This window comes from Dermochelys coriacea, chromosome 4, assembly GCF_009764565.3.
Source record: "Dermochelys coriacea isolate rDerCor1 chromosome 4, rDerCor1.pri.v4, whole genome shotgun sequence".
Taxonomy (NCBI): domain Eukaryota; kingdom Metazoa; phylum Chordata; order Testudines; family Dermochelyidae; genus Dermochelys; species Dermochelys coriacea.
Genome location: NC_050071.1, coordinates 31611597 through 31629729, shown reverse-complemented (window position 1 = coordinate 31629729; position 18133 = coordinate 31611597). Strand labels below are relative to the sequence as shown.

General features: G+C 38.6%; 1 protein-coding gene across 10 annotated transcripts in view; it reads right to left on the bottom strand.

The window, feature by feature from the left end:
• Positions 1-18133, bottom strand: part of GSTCD (glutathione S-transferase C-terminal domain containing) — a 155036-nt gene that overhangs the window by 121254 nt on the left and 15649 nt on the right. For all 10 annotated transcript variants that reach the window (XR_006280934.1, XM_043513481.1, XM_043513479.1 and 7 more), the window contains 4 exons: positions 16076-16507; positions 11827-12288; positions 3101-3340; positions 2296-2389 (listed from right to left, as the gene is read on the bottom strand). Coding sequence is in view for 9 of the 10 variants with exons in the window: in XM_043513481.1 (XP_043369416.1) it covers positions 2296-2389; positions 3101-3340; positions 11827-12288; positions 16076-16486 (1207 nt within the window). In the remaining variant the exon portion in view is untranslated. The remainder of the gene's footprint in view (positions 1-2295; positions 2390-3100; positions 3341-11826; positions 12289-16075; positions 16508-18133) is intronic.

Below are 18133 nucleotides of genomic sequence, written 5' to 3'. Positions count from 1 at the left end.
GTTCTGGAAATGTCTGCTCAGGAAACTAGCCTGTAAATTGGAATCTCAAGAACAACCATTGCCAGCAGGGTGGTGGTGTGAATAAAAAAATTCCAGAGGTTACTAGCCTACATGAACACACAGAACCTGCTACCTATATCAGTTAATATAGTACAAGTCCATGACATCACCTGCAAGCCTGTAAGTGAACTAGATTCACACAAAAATTCCCTGCAATTCCAACAGCTTTATGAATAGTTTATGGTAAGCGTGTAACCATTTGGAAGACAATGGATAGCATATGAGATGCCTGCAAAACATCACCATGACTTCTAACATTATAAACTGTTTTAGTGCACTCCTGAAAACGCATTGTATCCTTCTGGCCACTGGGTTAAGCAATCTAGATAAAAAACTAGGTACATAAAATAATGCAGGGGTGGTCAACCTGTGGCTCCGGAACCACATGCGGCTCCTCAGAAGTTAATATGCGGCTCCTTGTATAGGCATCAACTCCGGGGCTGGAGCTACAGATGCCAACTTTCCAATGTGCCAGGGGATGCTCACTGCTCAACCTCTGTCTCTGCCACAGGCCCTGCTCCCAGTCCACCCTATCCCGGCCCCTGCCCTGAGCCTGCAGTGCCCTCACTCCTCCTCTCTCCCTCCAGAGCCTCCTGCACACCACGAAACAGCTGATCAGGAGGTGCGGGAAAGCAGGGAGGTGCTGATCGGTGGGGCTGCCAGTGGGTGGGAGGCGCTGGGAGTGGCGGTGGGGAGAGAGCCCGATGGGGGGCCGCTGACATATTACTGTGGCTCTTTGCCAATGTCCATTGATAATTTCTGGCTCCTTCTCAGGCTCAGCTTGGCCACCCCTGAAATAATGTATCAGTTGGAGACAGGATGTCATACATCTCAGAAAGAGTAAGTTGACAATTATGTTCCTGTTCTGAATTCAAAGACCCAGTTGCCAAAAAGCACAAGTCTTTCCTTCTAGCAAACACTAGCAGCTCATTTTTTTGTGGTTGAAAGCAAGACCTAGATTTTTTTTTTTAAGATTTGGTGGGCATTTTCTGTTGGCACTGCCTAATTTTCTCTGGCCTTGCCCAAAACTGAAGTCTTGCCAACACAACTAGTTACTTCCACCACAACTATTCTTTTAGTGAAGATGTACAGCAAGTTCTTGAGACCACACAGAACACTTTAAACTGACAGATTCTTCCTGGTGTTGAGAGCCTGGGGAACTTCCTCTGGGATTACATCACAGTGACATCAGAGAACATAAACCTTTTCAATCTATTCCTGTATCCAGTCCCTTGCTTGCATTTAAAGCAATTGGAAATTATTCCATTTTATGTGGCAATTAAGGTTTCTAAAATTCAAGATAAAACTCAGGATTTCAAGGGAGTTTTGTGGACCAGGAAATATTAGGATTAATGCCTTAAGACAGACTGATTTACACTTCTGTCCATGCCTCCTCCAGCGGAGGTTTGGCAGTTTACATTTTGCTTCCTTATTTTTAAAGCAGTGCCAATAAAACAATGTTGAAGAATTACTTATCTGAGGAAAATTTGCCTTAGCCACAGCACACAGGAGAAAAAGGAAATAGACAGCAATGATTTTTGTGAAACAACACTATGGCTGGCAGGCTAAGGAGCTATCTCCCATGAAGGGAAAAAAGTCTGAATCCTTGAAGAAAACACATTTGTAGTCTGAGTAACTAGAAGCCTCAAGAGGTTCCAAACACATTTGTCAAGGGTCTGAGAAGAATCATTTTCTGAAATACTGCTGTTTTGAACCAGACAAAAACATTCAGAGTCCCAGGAGAATTCAGTATGCAGGTATTTGGGCTCACAGGAATTTACAGATGCGAATAAGAATTAAAGGGCCCAGCAATGCATGGAACCGTACACATTCAACAAAACCTACCAACGCTTCTATGAAGTCAGAGAACACTATCTAATGTGCTGGAGGAGTAGAAGAGGAAATCGTAAACCTACACAAGAGAAAAATGGTATAAAGTTTCCAAGTCTAATTAATGTAAGATTTTTTTTTTGCAAGTGACTAGAATCTGCTGATGCTTCAGGGGGAGTGTATAATTCATAACAACACTCACCATACTGATTAGTATGCCATCACGAAGTTGCAGTGGAAAACATAGCATTGGACATACAGGGAAAAACACAACATACATTCAAGGAAAGTACTGTACGATTCCATTGTTCCTACCAAAACCATTACATAGTTTTATTAGAAGAAGAAGTATATTTTTATAGAAATCGCTTGAAGAAAAAGAAAAGGAAAAAAGAAAGACCCTACCTTCTCCAGGACTGACTGCTGCTGGTAGACTGTTCCAATCTAGGGTCCACCTAGGGCAGGGATGAGGAAAAAACTTTGCTGCAATACCGCTTTCCTTTGGGTAAGAAAAAAAATTGATCTCTCAAAGACAGATTCAAACAGGCCTTATGGTTTAAGCCTATGCCCCCTGAAGTCAGTAGCAAAGTTCCCATCAACTTTAATGATGCAGGATCAGGATCTAAGATGCCCTTAGCTACATGGTTGGACTACTGCCGTTCCATACCATGGAGTTATATTTTCTTTGGCTTTCATCTTCCTATGCATAGCTTTTATGCAGAAATGAATGCAGATTTTTAAATTTTCTTTGACAAAACTTACTTGGGTTTCAAGGTACTCAGAGCTCTGAACAAAACTGAAAAAATCATAGAAGACAGAATATTAAAACTAAATACTAAAGGACCATTTTATTTTTGGTTCTGTAACAGCCTAATTTTGTTTGTTTGTTTCATAATATATATACCAATACCATTGTGTACTTTAATAATTTTATCGTCTGGTTTCCTCTGGTCACAAACTTCATCATTTTTTATTCAGAGGTTAAATAACAAATATATATATAAATAAAAAAGTACATCTCAGTAGTTCTGAGAGAGAAGCCAGAATATACAAATAGCGCTTAATGAGTGGATTAAGGCTTCCAACGGTGTTTTCCAAGCACTTCTAATTAGTTACTACTTAGAGGTCTGTATTATCCTAAATTCAGGCAGAACTGTAATAATATCATCATTATTATTATTGAAAACAATAAATTAAAATACTGAATTACCATTAACTTTGTCATGGTTGGCCTTGGACCACCTATAAACTGATTGTCTTCACGTTCTTCCTCTAAGTCAAAGTCTCTCAGCTGCTCATCTGGGAAAGACAGCAAATCTGGAAATTGGAGAAACTGCATATTGCACTTGGCAGCAGCACTCTTTACTCCAGGCACCTCCTGAACTCTGTGGTACCAACTGGATATCAAAGGCAAATCTAATAGCTTTTTGTTGTGCTTCTTGCTGAAAACCTAGACAATAAAGCAGAAATCTTACATAGTAATGCAATTTTTTGCTTTAAATGCACTGAATAAAAGAGTTGTACTATAGAGCAAAGCTCTGCTCCTCCCTTTTCCCCAACATGTTATGAATGCTGGTGGACAGGTGGATTGGGCAGAAGCTGGCTTCTCTGGCTTCACAGCACCTGGAAGCTTTCCCGACCCCACCTCACACCTGGAATTTTTTGCTGTCCATTTGCAGACAGATTCAGTAACACCTTTGTGTTGCCCAAATACTGGATCATAATTATGAGTCTGACCCTTGGGAGTCTCCCTACTATAACAGTTATAACTTTGGTTTGTAATGATGTTTCTGCTTTAAAAGGGTGCAGAAGAAGGAAGAAGAACCCAGGATTAAATAGTGAAAAGTAAAGTATGAATGGTCAGCCAAAATCCTTATACCACCTGTTTGGACCAAGTAGCCACTTAGTTGTTCCAAAAAGAAGAAGAAAGGGAGAGAAAACAAAACTGAGTGTGATTCATCATAATTAATTCTGGTTCATATTTTAACTGATCTTGAAGGGAAAAGGGGCTTCAAAATAACTAAGATAATAGTTTTAACTATTAAAACAGAGTTTTATTTTGTTATTTATATAGCACTCAAAAAGTGTGCTGGCCATTTTACAGACAATATTTCAACTCTGAAGAGCTTACTTGACAGAGCCATTTCTAAGTGTGGTAGAAAGGAAATCTTGCATTCTCTCTTGCTGACTTGGAGATGCGGTGTGCAAGTGTTTAAACTGAGATAGGACAATTTATTTCAGTCTTAGTTTTCAGTGGTTATAGATGGTTTAAAATGAGGACCAATTAGTGTACATCTCTCCTTACACATATGATTCAGATAATGCCAATGGGAATTACATGTATAGGATACATTACATAGGATAAGGTCACAGTGTATAAACACTTGGGAGAATTACTGTGAGTGTAAATAACGAGGAAGGGTTTAATGCCAAAATCAGATAAAATACTTTGTTGTCTTTGGAGCTGGCTGTATCTGGATTTTTAAATTACTAATTTGTAATTTTTATTTTGCATCATCATCAAATAATCTGTACTGAAACAATCTGTTCATTTTAAATTGATTTTCTGCATTTAGAATGGGCTGTTTAAATAATGTACCAAGGTCTTTCTGGGGCAGCAGTGGATCTAAGATTTTTCAAAGAAGGTCAGTTGGTAGGACTGACATGCAAATAAGTAATATTATGTAGGACTGTTGATTAATCACAGCTAACTCATGCAATTAACTCAAAAAAATTGCGATTAATCACAGTTTTAATTGCATAGTTAAACAACAGAACATCTATTGACATTTAAATATTTTTGGATGTTTTTCTACATTTTCAAATATATTGATTTCAGTTACAACACTGATCACTTTATATTATTTTTATTACAAATATTTGCACTGTAAAATGATAAACAAAAGAAACAGTATTTTTCAATACACCTTATAAAAGTACTGTAGTAGTGCAGTCTCTACCACGAAACTGCAACTTACAAATGTAGATTTTTTTTTTGTTACATAACTGCGCTCTAAAATAAAACAATGCAAAGCTTTAGAGCCTACAAGTCCACTCAGTCCTATTTCTTGTTCAGCCAATCACAAGTTTGTTTACATTTACAGGAGATAATGCTGCCCACTTCTTATTTACAATGTCACCAGAAAGTGAGAACAGGCATTCGCATGGGACTTTTGTAGCTAGCATTTCAAGGTATTTACGTGCCAGATATGCTAAACATTCGTATGCCCCTTCATGCTTCGGCCAACATTTGAGGGGACATGCTCCCATGCCGATGACGCTCATTAACAAAATAAGGTGTTAATTAAATTTGTGATTGAACTCCTGAGGGGAGAATTGTATGTCTGCAGCTCTATTTTACTCACATTCTACCACATATTTCATGTTATAGAAGTCTCGGATGACGACTCAGCAAGTGTTCATTTTAAGAATACTTTCATTGCAGATTTGACAAAATGCAAAGAAGGTACCAATGTGAGATTTCTAAAGACAGCTACGGCACTCTACTCAAGGTATAAGAATCTGAAGTGTCTTCAAAATCTGAGAAGGACGAGATGTGGAGCATGCTTTCAGAAGTCTTAAAAGAGCAACACTCAGATACGGAAACTACAGAACCCAAACCACCAAAAAAGAAAATCATTGCTTTGGATAGTTATCACGCAGAACCCATTATCAGCATGGACTTGTGTCCTCCGGAATGGTGGTTGAAGCATGAAGGGACATATGAATCTTTAGCACATCTGGCATGTAAATATCTTGCAACGCCAGCTACAATAGTGTCATGAGAACACCAGTGCTCATTTTCAGGGTGATATTGTGAACAAGAAGCGGGCAGCATTATCTGCTGCAAATGTAAACAAACTTGTTTGAGCAACTGGCTGAACAAGAAATAGGACTGAGTGGTCTTGTAGGCTCAAAAGTTTTACATTATTTTATTTCTGAATGCAGGTTTTTTTGTACATAATTCTACATATGTAAGTTCAACTTTCATGATAAAGAAACTGCACTACAGTACTTGTATTAGGTGAATTGAAAAATACTATTTCTTTTGTTTTTTACGGTGCAAATATTTGTAATCAAAAATAAATATAAAATGAGAACTGTACACTTTGTATTCTGTGTTATAATTGAAATCAATATATTTGAAAATGTAGAAAAAAAAATTTAAATAAATTATATTCTATTATTGTTTAATCGTGCAATTACTTTTTATAATCACGCAATTATTTTTTTAATCACTTAACAACCCTAATATTATGCTAATTCCTACATCATTAAGACAAAGTGAATTTCAGAACATCTACTGCTTTATACAAGCAATAATCTTCGAGATTTTGGCCATTTTGCAGAGAGATCAATTATATCAGTTTGTTGGTGTCACGCATCCTTCTCTTGCCTCCTGCCATCCTTGGTTCTCTTCACACTGACCCATTGTGCCCCTTTCCACTTACTCCTAGTCTTTATACTTTATTTACCCTCTCAGTTTTCTTCCTTCCACATCTCATTGTTTTCTTTTACTTCCCTGAGCAGACACAAGGACTAGATTTTTACTGGATTACTGAAATCCACTGATCCAGAATCCTTCCCAGGCATGGCATCAATAAGTCAAACAATCATAAAAAATTATGCTACGCTTATTTAGAAAGGTCTTGGAAAAATGAATGAGGCTGAAAGATCTGATTGTTGTTAAAATATTAAGAAAATATTTTGTTTTGTAGCTTTTATTGGTTGAAACAATCTTTATAAAGTAATTGATAATCCTCAATTACCTATGGTTGCAAAACAAAAACAAAAAAATACTGATGTATTTCTAATCTGGAGTCTACTGTAAAATAACTTCTTCACAACTCAAAGGAACAACCTTATTGCTACACTTGGGTGTAAATTCTTGTGACAATACAGAGTCATCTGGAGATTATGTTTTTACCGCGAAGAGCTATATGGCGGGTTTTACTGCACGTACCAATGTGAGTAAGTGCTTTTCTTGATTTTGGAGATTACTTCTATGAACCTGATTGACAGTATGTTCTCCCAGAACTGCTTTTGTTTTCAACCACCAGCAGAAAAATTTAGCAAAATACGAAGCTTAAACTCACACAACTCTCCTTTTGGCAATAGACTCTAGCAGCCATTCCATTGACCAGTTCAGATATCAAACTTTCCTGAAGTATTAATACTGAACATCGCCAATGAAACAGATATCATTGCTATGTTCTTTCAAGTGCATTTTACATGTGTGGGGCTGCTGCAATTCTCTCTTTTCCTCACCTCTGTCATAAAAGTGCATTCCCTGAAAACGAAATACAGGGTAAGTGCTGTGCTAGAATTACTCAAAGAGTAAAAATAAATGAAGATATAAGACCTCTTGTGCAAGAAATAGAGAATGAATTTATTTCTAGAGCAGTGGTTCCCAAACTAGGGGCGCCACTTGTTCAGGGAGAGCTCCTGGCGGGCTGGGCCAATTCGTTTACCTGCCACGTCTGCAGGCTTGGCTGATCGTGGCTCCCACTGGCCACTGTTCACTGCTCCAGGCCAATGGGGGCTGTGGGAAGCGGCGGCCAGTACATCCCTCAGCCTGCGCCGCTTCCCGCAGCCCCCATTGGCCAAGAATGGTGAACCGCGGCCAGTGGAAGCCGCGATCGGTTGAACCTGCGGACACGGCAGGTAAACAAACCGGCCCAGCCCACCAGGGACTTTCCCTGAACAAGCTGTGCCCCTAGTTTGGGAACCAATGGTCTATAGTCAGTGTATTACCTAATATATTTTCCTGATGAAGAGCAACTGCTACAACTGCCAAATTATAGAGGGCATACGATGGATCAATAGTGGTGGACTACACTCACCCCTCGCACCCAAGACAGTGCTAAAATCTCACTATCCAAGGTGCCCCCACAAAGCTTCATACCACTGGACACAAAGATGTCCACTTCCTTAACTCTACCCATGTTTTTCTGTGCCCTCCAGCCCTGTGCCATCATGACACCCTACTCAACTATGTACAGTGGAAGAGGGATCTCTGCAATCAGTGGAGTTGGCAGGATTTGTCTATAATAGAGCTGCTTCCATTCAACTCAATGGGCTGTTAACCATGAAGCCTCTTTGCATCTTGTCAACATGGGGATTGTTTTGGAACCAGAGAATTGCACCAACATAGCTGCTCCAATACAAAATCATATTCTGGATGTGCTGCACTAGTGTAAAAAGTGACTTGCAGAGGTATGGTTTATCTTGGTTTCAATGGTATAGCTAAACTGATGCAAAGAAATCCCAGCATAGACAATCTCTTAGTTTTAACCCCTCAAAATGTTCTCTCTCAGGACCTCCTATTTATGGACATCTTAGCAACAAGTGCTACAGCAGTGTACTTGTCGCAAAACCAACCTTGGACAGGTAATAAATCAGTGGCACCTCCACAACAGAGCCAAAGGAATATTTCCTCCGCCCCACAGGAAATGTACCAGGAAGTACCCAATAATGATAGAATAGTAGAAAAGAAAAATTAGGTATAAAAAAATTAAAAAGGACAACAAACAGTCTGGCTGTCAGAAGTCAAAATGAATAAGGTATTATAAAAGGATACATTTTTAACAAAAAAAACCTGAAAGTTTAGCTCCAAGGAAATCTCAAGAAATTTGAGATCACTAGAGGTCAAATTTTCACACTAACTTCTGAGGAAGTTTGCCATTGGATGATACTTGAATAACACTTAAATTTTGCTGTATGAAAGGAAAGACAAGGTGCTATATCACTAAAATGCCATTGTCGTTTCTGCATTCCTTTCCTTTCACTTCCTCCATAAAAAACACATTCACTTTTCTAAGAGACATTCATTTTCTTTTAGACATGTATACCCACATCCTGATAAGATCACATAAAGATTCATTTCAGAGTAGCAGCCGTGTTAGTCTGTATTCGCAAAAAGAAAAGGAGTACTTGTGGCACCTTAGAGACAAACAAATTTAGATTTCCACTCTATACGGCTAAATTCAGTGCCTTGCATAATGATAGGTTTCAGAGTAGCAGCCCTGTTAGTCTGTATTCGCAAAAAGAAAAGGAGTACTTGTGGCACCTTAGAGACTAACAAATTTATTTGAGCATAAGCTTTCGTGAGCTACAGCTCACTTCATCATTGAGAAAGTGGGACTAAGGAGGTTTAGGTGATACTTAATGGACACCAGGCCATGTAAGAGGGCTAAAAAGCTCAACTTGGGCGGAACCACATAGATCGGGCAGGCTTCTTTGGAAGGTTCTGAGTGAGGCTCTGCAGTAGACTGAGGGGTGCTAGAAACTCCAGGAAGAAGTCTGAGAATTAGAGCCAGAGACTTTAAAGATAACCTGGAAGGGACTAGAAACTGAGTCCGGAACAAGCTAGAAAGGAGCCCAAGTGGGGAGAAAGTACTTTTTTTTGTTTGGACTTCCTACCTCAAAAGAGAATTCAGGTCAGAATGACCCAGCTGAAGGACTGAGCCACATGAGAGACAGAAAATCCTGGGGAGGAGCAAACTGCCTGCAGAGTCACACATGGCCAGCAGGGCCAGAGATGCTCCATGAAACTCATGTAAAAAGTTGTGACATCCCAGACAGTAGCCTCTTTCATACCTGAAGCAGCATACCAAGGAGAGGGGGAAGCAATAGGCTGGGAATCAGTTGTGATCCAATCTGAGGGGTGTGGCAAGTGAGAGCACTACATGGAAGATAAAAGAAATCTAATCTGGGGATCAGGAGAGAGGAAGCTATGTTTACGTGGGGGGGAGGGGGAGGGGGGAAATCCATCACTGTGAAGTTTGCAAATTCCAGAAGACTCCTGTCATGAAGCAAATCCTAAATATTTTTTTTAAATGTATGAAGATTTCCAAGCTAAAAACTTTTTAAACTGGATTTATATCTGTAAATACCAAATACTTAATGGGTAAAAACCCCTTATTAAGAGAATACTATCCTTTCTCAGTTTACTACGGGTAACTTGTAAATTCAAAGTTAAAGTTACTCATAACATCAACCACCATCACTCTATGTGCTCAATTAATCTTAATTTTGCTGAGGATACCCCCAAATCAGGAGATACTCCTATTTTCAACAAAACACATCTTTATCTCATCTGTTACACCAAACAGTTAGCATGAATCAAACTAAATTATTTTTTGCTTGTTGATAACGGATTCTACACTGCTGTAGCATTTAAACCTAAAATCATCTCTTACATTGCTACAGCAAACAATTCCTGTCTTTAAAACCAGACACAACTGACAGAAAGAGACGTTTCTGTATCTTTACTGACAGTAATCAGATTCAGAACAGTCTTATGAGACAATTCCCCAGCAATAGTTAGAATTTCAAAGTGTTTTAGTAGGGTTTGTCTTGCCTAGGAAAAGTGGTCAAGTTTAGGTATCCTAGTTAAATCTGACAAACTCAAACTTTTTCCCTACTATAAATGGAAGGTAATACTTTGTAGTTTTAATTCAGCTGGTTGAGTTGTAGCCTAAGCAGAGTGAATATTTACTAAAGTTGAATACATCCACTTTATGATCATGGAATCTGTATGCTTTTATTAAGTGCAAATTATAAATGGGGATAGAATTATAAATGAATAATTTAACAAGATTAGGAGCCAAAATCAGGATGTCTTAGGCAGCTTTTTAATGGACATTCTTTTAATGAAAGTGCATTGTAATGAGGGTAAAACAAAAGTAAGTAGGAGTGAGAGAGTCACAGCTGTTAATTTTCCTGCCTGCTGATTCTGGCAACAGCATATTGGTGGAGCAAGGCAAAATTTGATTTTGATACAGTTTTGTTGTTTCTCTTGTTTATATAAATGTTACCCTGAATTGAAACATTTTTCAGCTGAAACATGAATCTTTATAAAAAGAAAAGGAGTACTTGTGGCACCTTAGAGACTAACAAATTTACAGATTTCCACTCTATACGGCTAAATTCAGTGCCTTGCATAATGACAGGTTTCAGAGTAGCAGCCATGTTAGTCTGTATTCGCAAAAAGAAAAGGAGTACTTGTGGCACCTTAGAGACTAACAAATTTATTAGAGCATAAGCTTTCGTGAGCTACAGGATTTTCTGTCTCTCATGTGGCTCAGTCCTTCAGCTGGGTCATTCTGACCTGAATTCTCTTTTGAGGTAGGAAGTCCAAACAAAAAAAAGTACTTTCTCCCAACTTGGGCTCCTTTCTAGCTTGTTCCGGACTCAGTTTCTAGTCCCTTCCAGGTTATCTTTAAAGTCTCTGGCTCTAACTCTCAGACTTCTTCCTGGAGTTTCTAGCACCCCTCAGTCTACTGCAGAGCCTCACTCAGAACCTTCCAAAGAAGCCTGCCCGATCTATGTGGTTCCGCCCAAATTGAGCTTTTTAGCCCTCTTACATGGCCTGGTGTCCATTAAGTATCACCTAAACCTCCTTAGTCCCACCTTCTCAGTCTGGGAAACAGCTAATTAATCATGGCATAAATGTGGCTGGCCCCATCTCCCCTTAAAGGAGCCAGACACCAAGTGACACCAAGTTTCAAATGGCAGATGTGACAGAAGTCATGCTCTACTCTGCTTTAACAGACTCAGCCCATTGTGAAGACACACACAGCACAAAAATAAATGGCTAATGAAAGTGCTTAAAATAAGTATTAAAAGAAACACTTTTTGAACATCCTGTGTGCCAGAGTATATTTCAATATACTCTAATAGTAATATATAGGATTCATCTGACCCCTTAACAGCAACTGTCTCTCATACATTTTACCTTTTAGTTATAGAAAGAGAAAACTCTTCATTCCCTTTGATACACATACAAAACAATTATGGGAAACTATTCTGTGCTGTGTAGGGTTACATAGTAAATATTTTGCTTGACTGTGTCTTATATCAAGTAGTTATGTAACTTTTCAGACTCTAACAGACATGGACACTATTTATTAACTACAGAAGCTGTTTTCTTACCAAGAATTGATGGATGCATGGCAAAAGCACTACATCTGCCAGAGTGAAATAAAGCCCCTCAGCAAAAACATGCTCCAGAGGTGGGAGATCAGAGGTTTTTGTTTTCCTGATGTGAGAGGGCTCCCTGTTGGTTGTAGCAGGTATTTCCTGCACAACTAATTTTGAGAAAGCTACTCTCAGTTCCAAACTTGCAGGTTCTTGGTCCTTGATTTCTTCTGGGCTAAGATTTTTTGTTGCTCTTTTAGCGAGGGCAGGCACTGCAGTCTTATCACCTGCCTTTTGCTGTTGAAGTTTGTGCCGTCGGATTTTGTCATCATTGTGCACTCTGACAGGTTCTCCTAGCTTCTTCTCAAGAAGCAAAACCTCAGGTGGAATGGCCTGACACTGATCGGGAGATGCATTCAATAAGCTCTCAACAGCCTGAGGGATGCTGATCTCACAAAGTCTGGTCCACTGACTAACCTGTCATATAAACATAAAAAAGCACAGTCTCATTAAAACTGTTTGGATTATAACACAGACATTCAAAATTAAGGGCATAATTTAAATCCTGTAAAGAGCTTCCATGGAAAGGCTGAAACTCCATCCTTAACATGTCATGCATGCCACCCCTTTCCATGTGTACTTGCAATGTCAGAAACTCAAGGTATATATACACATATATATATGCATGCTACATTGTTTTATGTGAACAGGATGAAGTTTAAGCTCTCTGAATTTCCTTGCTTTTGATAGTTTACATTAAACCCTTCATAGACTAATTTCCAGTATAAATTTGGAAACTAAATTTTCTATATAAAAAGATTTAATGTTGGCCTGGTGTGGTACATATGTCTTTTATCAGCCTCAATTTGGGATGGCTGTATTATCCAGGAGAGATGAAACCATGACTAAATTACATTGATCATCTCAAATGAGTACCAGTAAAAACAGAATATCGCACCATCTATGAATCCCACAAATGCCATTTATTTTGAAGAAAATCTATTTTAGAAATGTTTTACACAATGTTGGAACTGCTTTTCTGCTTGTGATGGCAGAAATTTAAGATATAGGAGTCCAACTATAATCATATCTTAACAAAATTCCAATTTTTCTAATTCTTCCCCACTTTCCTCCATTATTTCTACCAAAGTTTTTTACAACTGTCTTTAAACTCAAACTTCTTCTCTTGTTGGATTTATTCACTGGTGCAATAATCCAGAATTTATGGCATCAAATACTCTTCTTTAGCAGAGTCTCTTAATTCACTCCCATCATTCTTTTGGGGGATATGGGAAATAGAAGTCATAACTTTCATAAAAATTATTTCACCCTTGAAACATCTCTACACACACACAAAATAATTTGCATAATCTCAGATTATAATCTCGTTTCACTGGGATGTTATGGATTTTCACGGAAATTGTTTCCCCAATTTATTTGTAATAATCTGCAAACTACACACTTAAATGCTGCCCCTTTTTAGGAATGGCACGATATATCAAGCCAAAATTTGATTGCTACCTGTGTCCTTGGTTTTTTCAAAATATCACTAAACAATCTTATATACGTGAAATCCAATTCTTACCCGTACTACAAGTGAAAAAAAAAAGTCCCTTAACACTTCAAATGACAGAACAAAAAGCTCTCCACATCCTTTATTTATATATAAACGCTGATAAGAGTACATACTCTTGAAATAGCAATAGTCATAATTAACAGTAATTATTAGGAAGTACAAGTTTATTATTAGTCAAGTCTGCACCAAGTGCTATGTCCAGCAGACAATTTCACTTCTTAGAATAGTTTACAGTCGCCCAATCTTGACAGTACAGTTTAGTTTGATCATTAGTTAAAGACCCTTTCTACAAGGCAACTAATTTTTGTTTAGTCTCTTGGCTTATTGCTTAAATTTCATAACTTCTTAAAATACCAAATTTTAGGAGTTTATGTAATTTATAGTATATTAAAATTAAAGGTTAACAGAAATTATTGTTAAATACAAAAAACTTCTAAGATCCCAAATTAACAACTGTATACATGGATAGACTTAAAAGATACGACTCCCCTATCGACCCCCATTCACCATATTTTAGTATCATCTATCGGGCCTCATTTACCATTATGACAGGTTTCAGAGTAGGAGCCGTGTTAGTCTGTATTCGCAAAAAGAAAAGGAGTACTTGTGGCACCTTAGAGACTAACAAATTTATTTGAGCATAAGCTTTCGTGAGCTACAGCTCACTTCATCGGATGCATTTCCACCAAATGTACTTTTCTATTTACCATTATGTTACTCTAGTTTTACACAATTATAATGGTATTTCAAAGGAATTACACCAATGTAAAAGGAGGATAAAATGTAGTAATGAATAGAATGAAGGGGTTTACCTATGGAAAGGTTTACCAAAATTGAGATCCAGGGAAAATATTTCAAAGGATCTAACTAACTTTAGAAAAACCCAAGTCCCATTAATGAAAGTTAGGAGCCTAAGTACCTAAATTTATTTTAAAAATTGGACTTTGGCATTTTCAATAATTTTATCCCCAGTTTTGGGACTATAGATTTAAACTCTGATCCTGCATTTCTTGCAAACCCAAAATGGCCACTGACTTCAGTTCAGACAGCCTAATTGATACCTCTTGGCTTCAAAGGGAGTTTTGGATGTTCAAGGTATACAAGAGATCAGAACCTAATAGATTATGTGCTTGAAGTATTTTATCTTTCTCAGGGCAAGGCCCTGCACATTCCACAGCCATGAAATTTATTGCATTCTCATTAAAAAGAAAAATTGTTTCCAGTCTTTATGGTTGTAAGAAAACCTCTAAAATGTGCACCAAGTGTAAACCAATGTAGTGTCATCTGTCTGGATCTGCAGAAAATCTGCAGGATATTTCATGGTGATAGAACAAATTAATGTCACAGAATTTGGTCCTGAGTAAATATGGCCATGGCTAAGGTTTATTATACAATTAAACTTGAATGAGCTGAGGTCACTGGACAGATCAGAACTAAAGACTATAAGGTTACCCTATGACAGAATATATATAGGAACAGTTTAAAAAGGTATTATTTTTCAAAGCGGTGAAGCAAGCAAGCAGATCTTCTAAATAAGATGGTTTAGACAAGTAATATTCATATTGCAAAATTAAACGAGAACATGGAATTTCTAAATGGCATTAAAGAGTTTAACAGCTTAGAGTACCTGACCTCCCTTTCTTAGATGTAAGGAATAGGCTCTTCATTGAACATGTTCTGCCCCATACCTACATTGCCCGTAGGATTTTCATTTGTTGGATTTTTTTGCACAGCAGTGCCTTTCCCTTTCTATGGTACAAAACAAAGGGATTTTGTTGTTTTGTTTTTACATTTAACTTTTTTAATATTAGAACTAGACTGACTCGAGTTGTAAATTATCAAGCGTTTCCTAGCACAAGCAGCCCATAAGCTTGGTTCTGGACCTACATTACTATGTAAGGTTTCAGAGTAGCAGCCACGTTAGTCTGTATTCGCAAAAAGAAAAGGAGTACTTGTGGCACCTTAGAGACTAACAAATTTATTTGAGCATAAGCTTTCGTGAGCTACAGCTCACTTCATCGGATGCATCAGAGCATCCGATGAAGTGAGCTGTAGCTCACAAAAGCTTACACTCAAATAAATTTGTTAGTCTCTCAGGTGCCACAAGTACTCCTTTTCTTTTTGCGACTACTATGTAACTAGATTTAAATATTATCTTCTCTTTTACACAGCTTCCAAGACCTTAGTTCAGGATTCTGTATTTATCTTAGAAGAACTGATGTCATCCTGAACACCTGTGTATAAAGAATGAAATTCACTGATTTGATTTAGGGGTGAGTAATAACACCAGCTCTCACACACAACCCTAAAATCTGAGCGTGGCAGATAAAAAAATCAATTGAATTTATTTTAAAACAGATAGCGGCAGCTTTTCAATGGGTCTAAAATGGAATCGTTCCATTGATTTCTATGAAACTACACCACATTATACCACCTGAGGATCTAGTCCATATTTTTAATCTTAAGGCTACTTATATTGTTAAATATTTAGGGTGGTTTTGTTTTTGTTTTAAATCATTGCCATTCACTTTTATGCCAAAATCAATACAGCTGCTGTTGTATCAACAATAGGAAACTGTATTATAAAATATCTTAACTGGATATTCCAGCAGACATCCACATTGAAACCCAATTTTTAGTGTTAACTATAACTATATTTAAACATGTAACAGAAAAAGATGCACTCACTTCAGCACAGGCTTTTAGGCAGGTCTTTTTAAACCCCAAAAGTTCCAAAACCAACTTCTTTGATGGATCTACCTCATATGTTTTCTGTATTATGTGCCTCAACACAACAGAAAGCCCAGCTCGACAGAATTTGCCATTTTCTTCAACTATAGCAGGCAAACAGCAGCTCTGGACAACCAAAGGGAGTTGACACCTTGACATGAAGTGGACCTCTAGGTCATCAGGGTGTGCTTTGCCAAATAACTTGTCATCTGTACCGTCACTAGAAGGTACTAAGAAAACTTTGAATAATTTGCGGTCACAATAGGACAGCAAAAACAAGGATATTGATGTGTGGAGTGGAAAGATGCAATCTTCAGACTGATGGGAGTAGGCCAGATACAGATGTTCTTCAGTACCACCACTTTTCATTTTCCTTCACAGCTGAAGTACCTGAAATAGAAGTCAGAATAACATTTACAAAGACTTGAAATAATGACCACTGCACTTGTTTGAGACAGGTGATTTTAACTTCAGACAAGCATTCTTTTAAATATTTGCCAGTTCAACTAACAAGAAGTGTACTGCAGTCCCCTCTGAGATATGAGTGGTTGCAGATGTGTATTCATATATCTTTAATACTCATAAATGAGCCCCATTCACTCTCAATGACTAAGGCCCCAATCCTTTAGCTGTATGCGCACAGGTCTACTCATGTGCATGCATTTGCACTATCAAGGCCTAAGTGTGGAACAGGCACTGTATTAAGCCACCCATTCTGCATTTTAACTCATCTATTCTCTGGTGGGGAAGTGGTGTGTTAATAGATGCTCACCCCCAAAAGCTTGCAGGAGAATATTAGCAGTTATCTGTCATGAAAGAAAACAAACTGATCATGAACTAGAAATGAATAAGAATGAACTGTTAGAAATGGGTCTAGACCAGTGGTTCTCAAACTTATTTGACCCTTCTTTGTGTCTGTAGTTGTTTACGCCCTCCTCCCCAAGAACATACATCACCACCAAGCTCTGAAGGCAGAGCAGAGAGCACTGGCTGGGGGCCCAGCTCTGAAGGCAGTGCCGCACCAGAAGCAACACAGAAGTAATGGTAGGAATGTGGAAAGTGATATTCATCAATATAAATTTTCACAGCAGACTTAGCGTCCCATTGCTACCCTTACTTCTGTCCTGCTGCTGCCACTCCGAGGGCTGACAGACAGAGCCCCGCCACCTCCAGGTGAGGGATTTGGGGAGGGAGGGGGAAGGAGAGCCTGAGCCCAGGTGGCGGGGGTCCCCGTTTATCCCTGCCTCCCGAGTATGCATGGTCCTTCTGCACAAGCCTCAGACACCTGGAGCTGACAGCCAGAGCACTTAAAACAAAACAAAACACACAGCTCGTGTCTCTCTTGACACATTCATGGGCCTCTCTTGGAAGGCCCACCCCATAGTTTGAGAACTGCTGGTCTAGACTCTCTTGATTTCCCATTTGTCTCCCATCCTTTCAAAATTTCTTCTGACCCTCTTTCTTCGTATGGCTGAGGTAAATGTAGAGCAACAATTATAATTTTACGTTTAGATAGTTAAGCCAGATAATTGCATCTGGAGTAGCAGAGCGTACTGCTGGCGAAGCCTCCTTTGTATTTGTGAATTGGGCACTGAGTTCCATGGTCTGTTCTGGGTGATGACAGTCACACATTGGAGAGTCTTTAATTTTCCATTAGTGCAGCAAATATCCACATCTGCCATGGTTTGCGCAGATATGGTTTAGGGCTGCTCATAACCTTTGTGGGAGATCGAAACCAGAGATCTTCTGCATGGGTCTTTCATGAAGTGTTTATTTGTGACTTCTTGTGAATTCCATTCAGCTTTGTAAGCTTCATCAGGGTTGAAGTTGCATTGTTGAAGATTAAATGCATGGGTCCAAAAAGGCTTGTGCGATTTCAAGTGGTGATGAAGAACATTGTTAAGATAGTGGATGGGAAAACACTCATTTTCCACGATCCTCTGAAATTTCTGAAGGGTTGTGGCATCATGGCAAATGGATGGGGGCGAAATGTGCGACAGCACTGGCAGCGAAGGT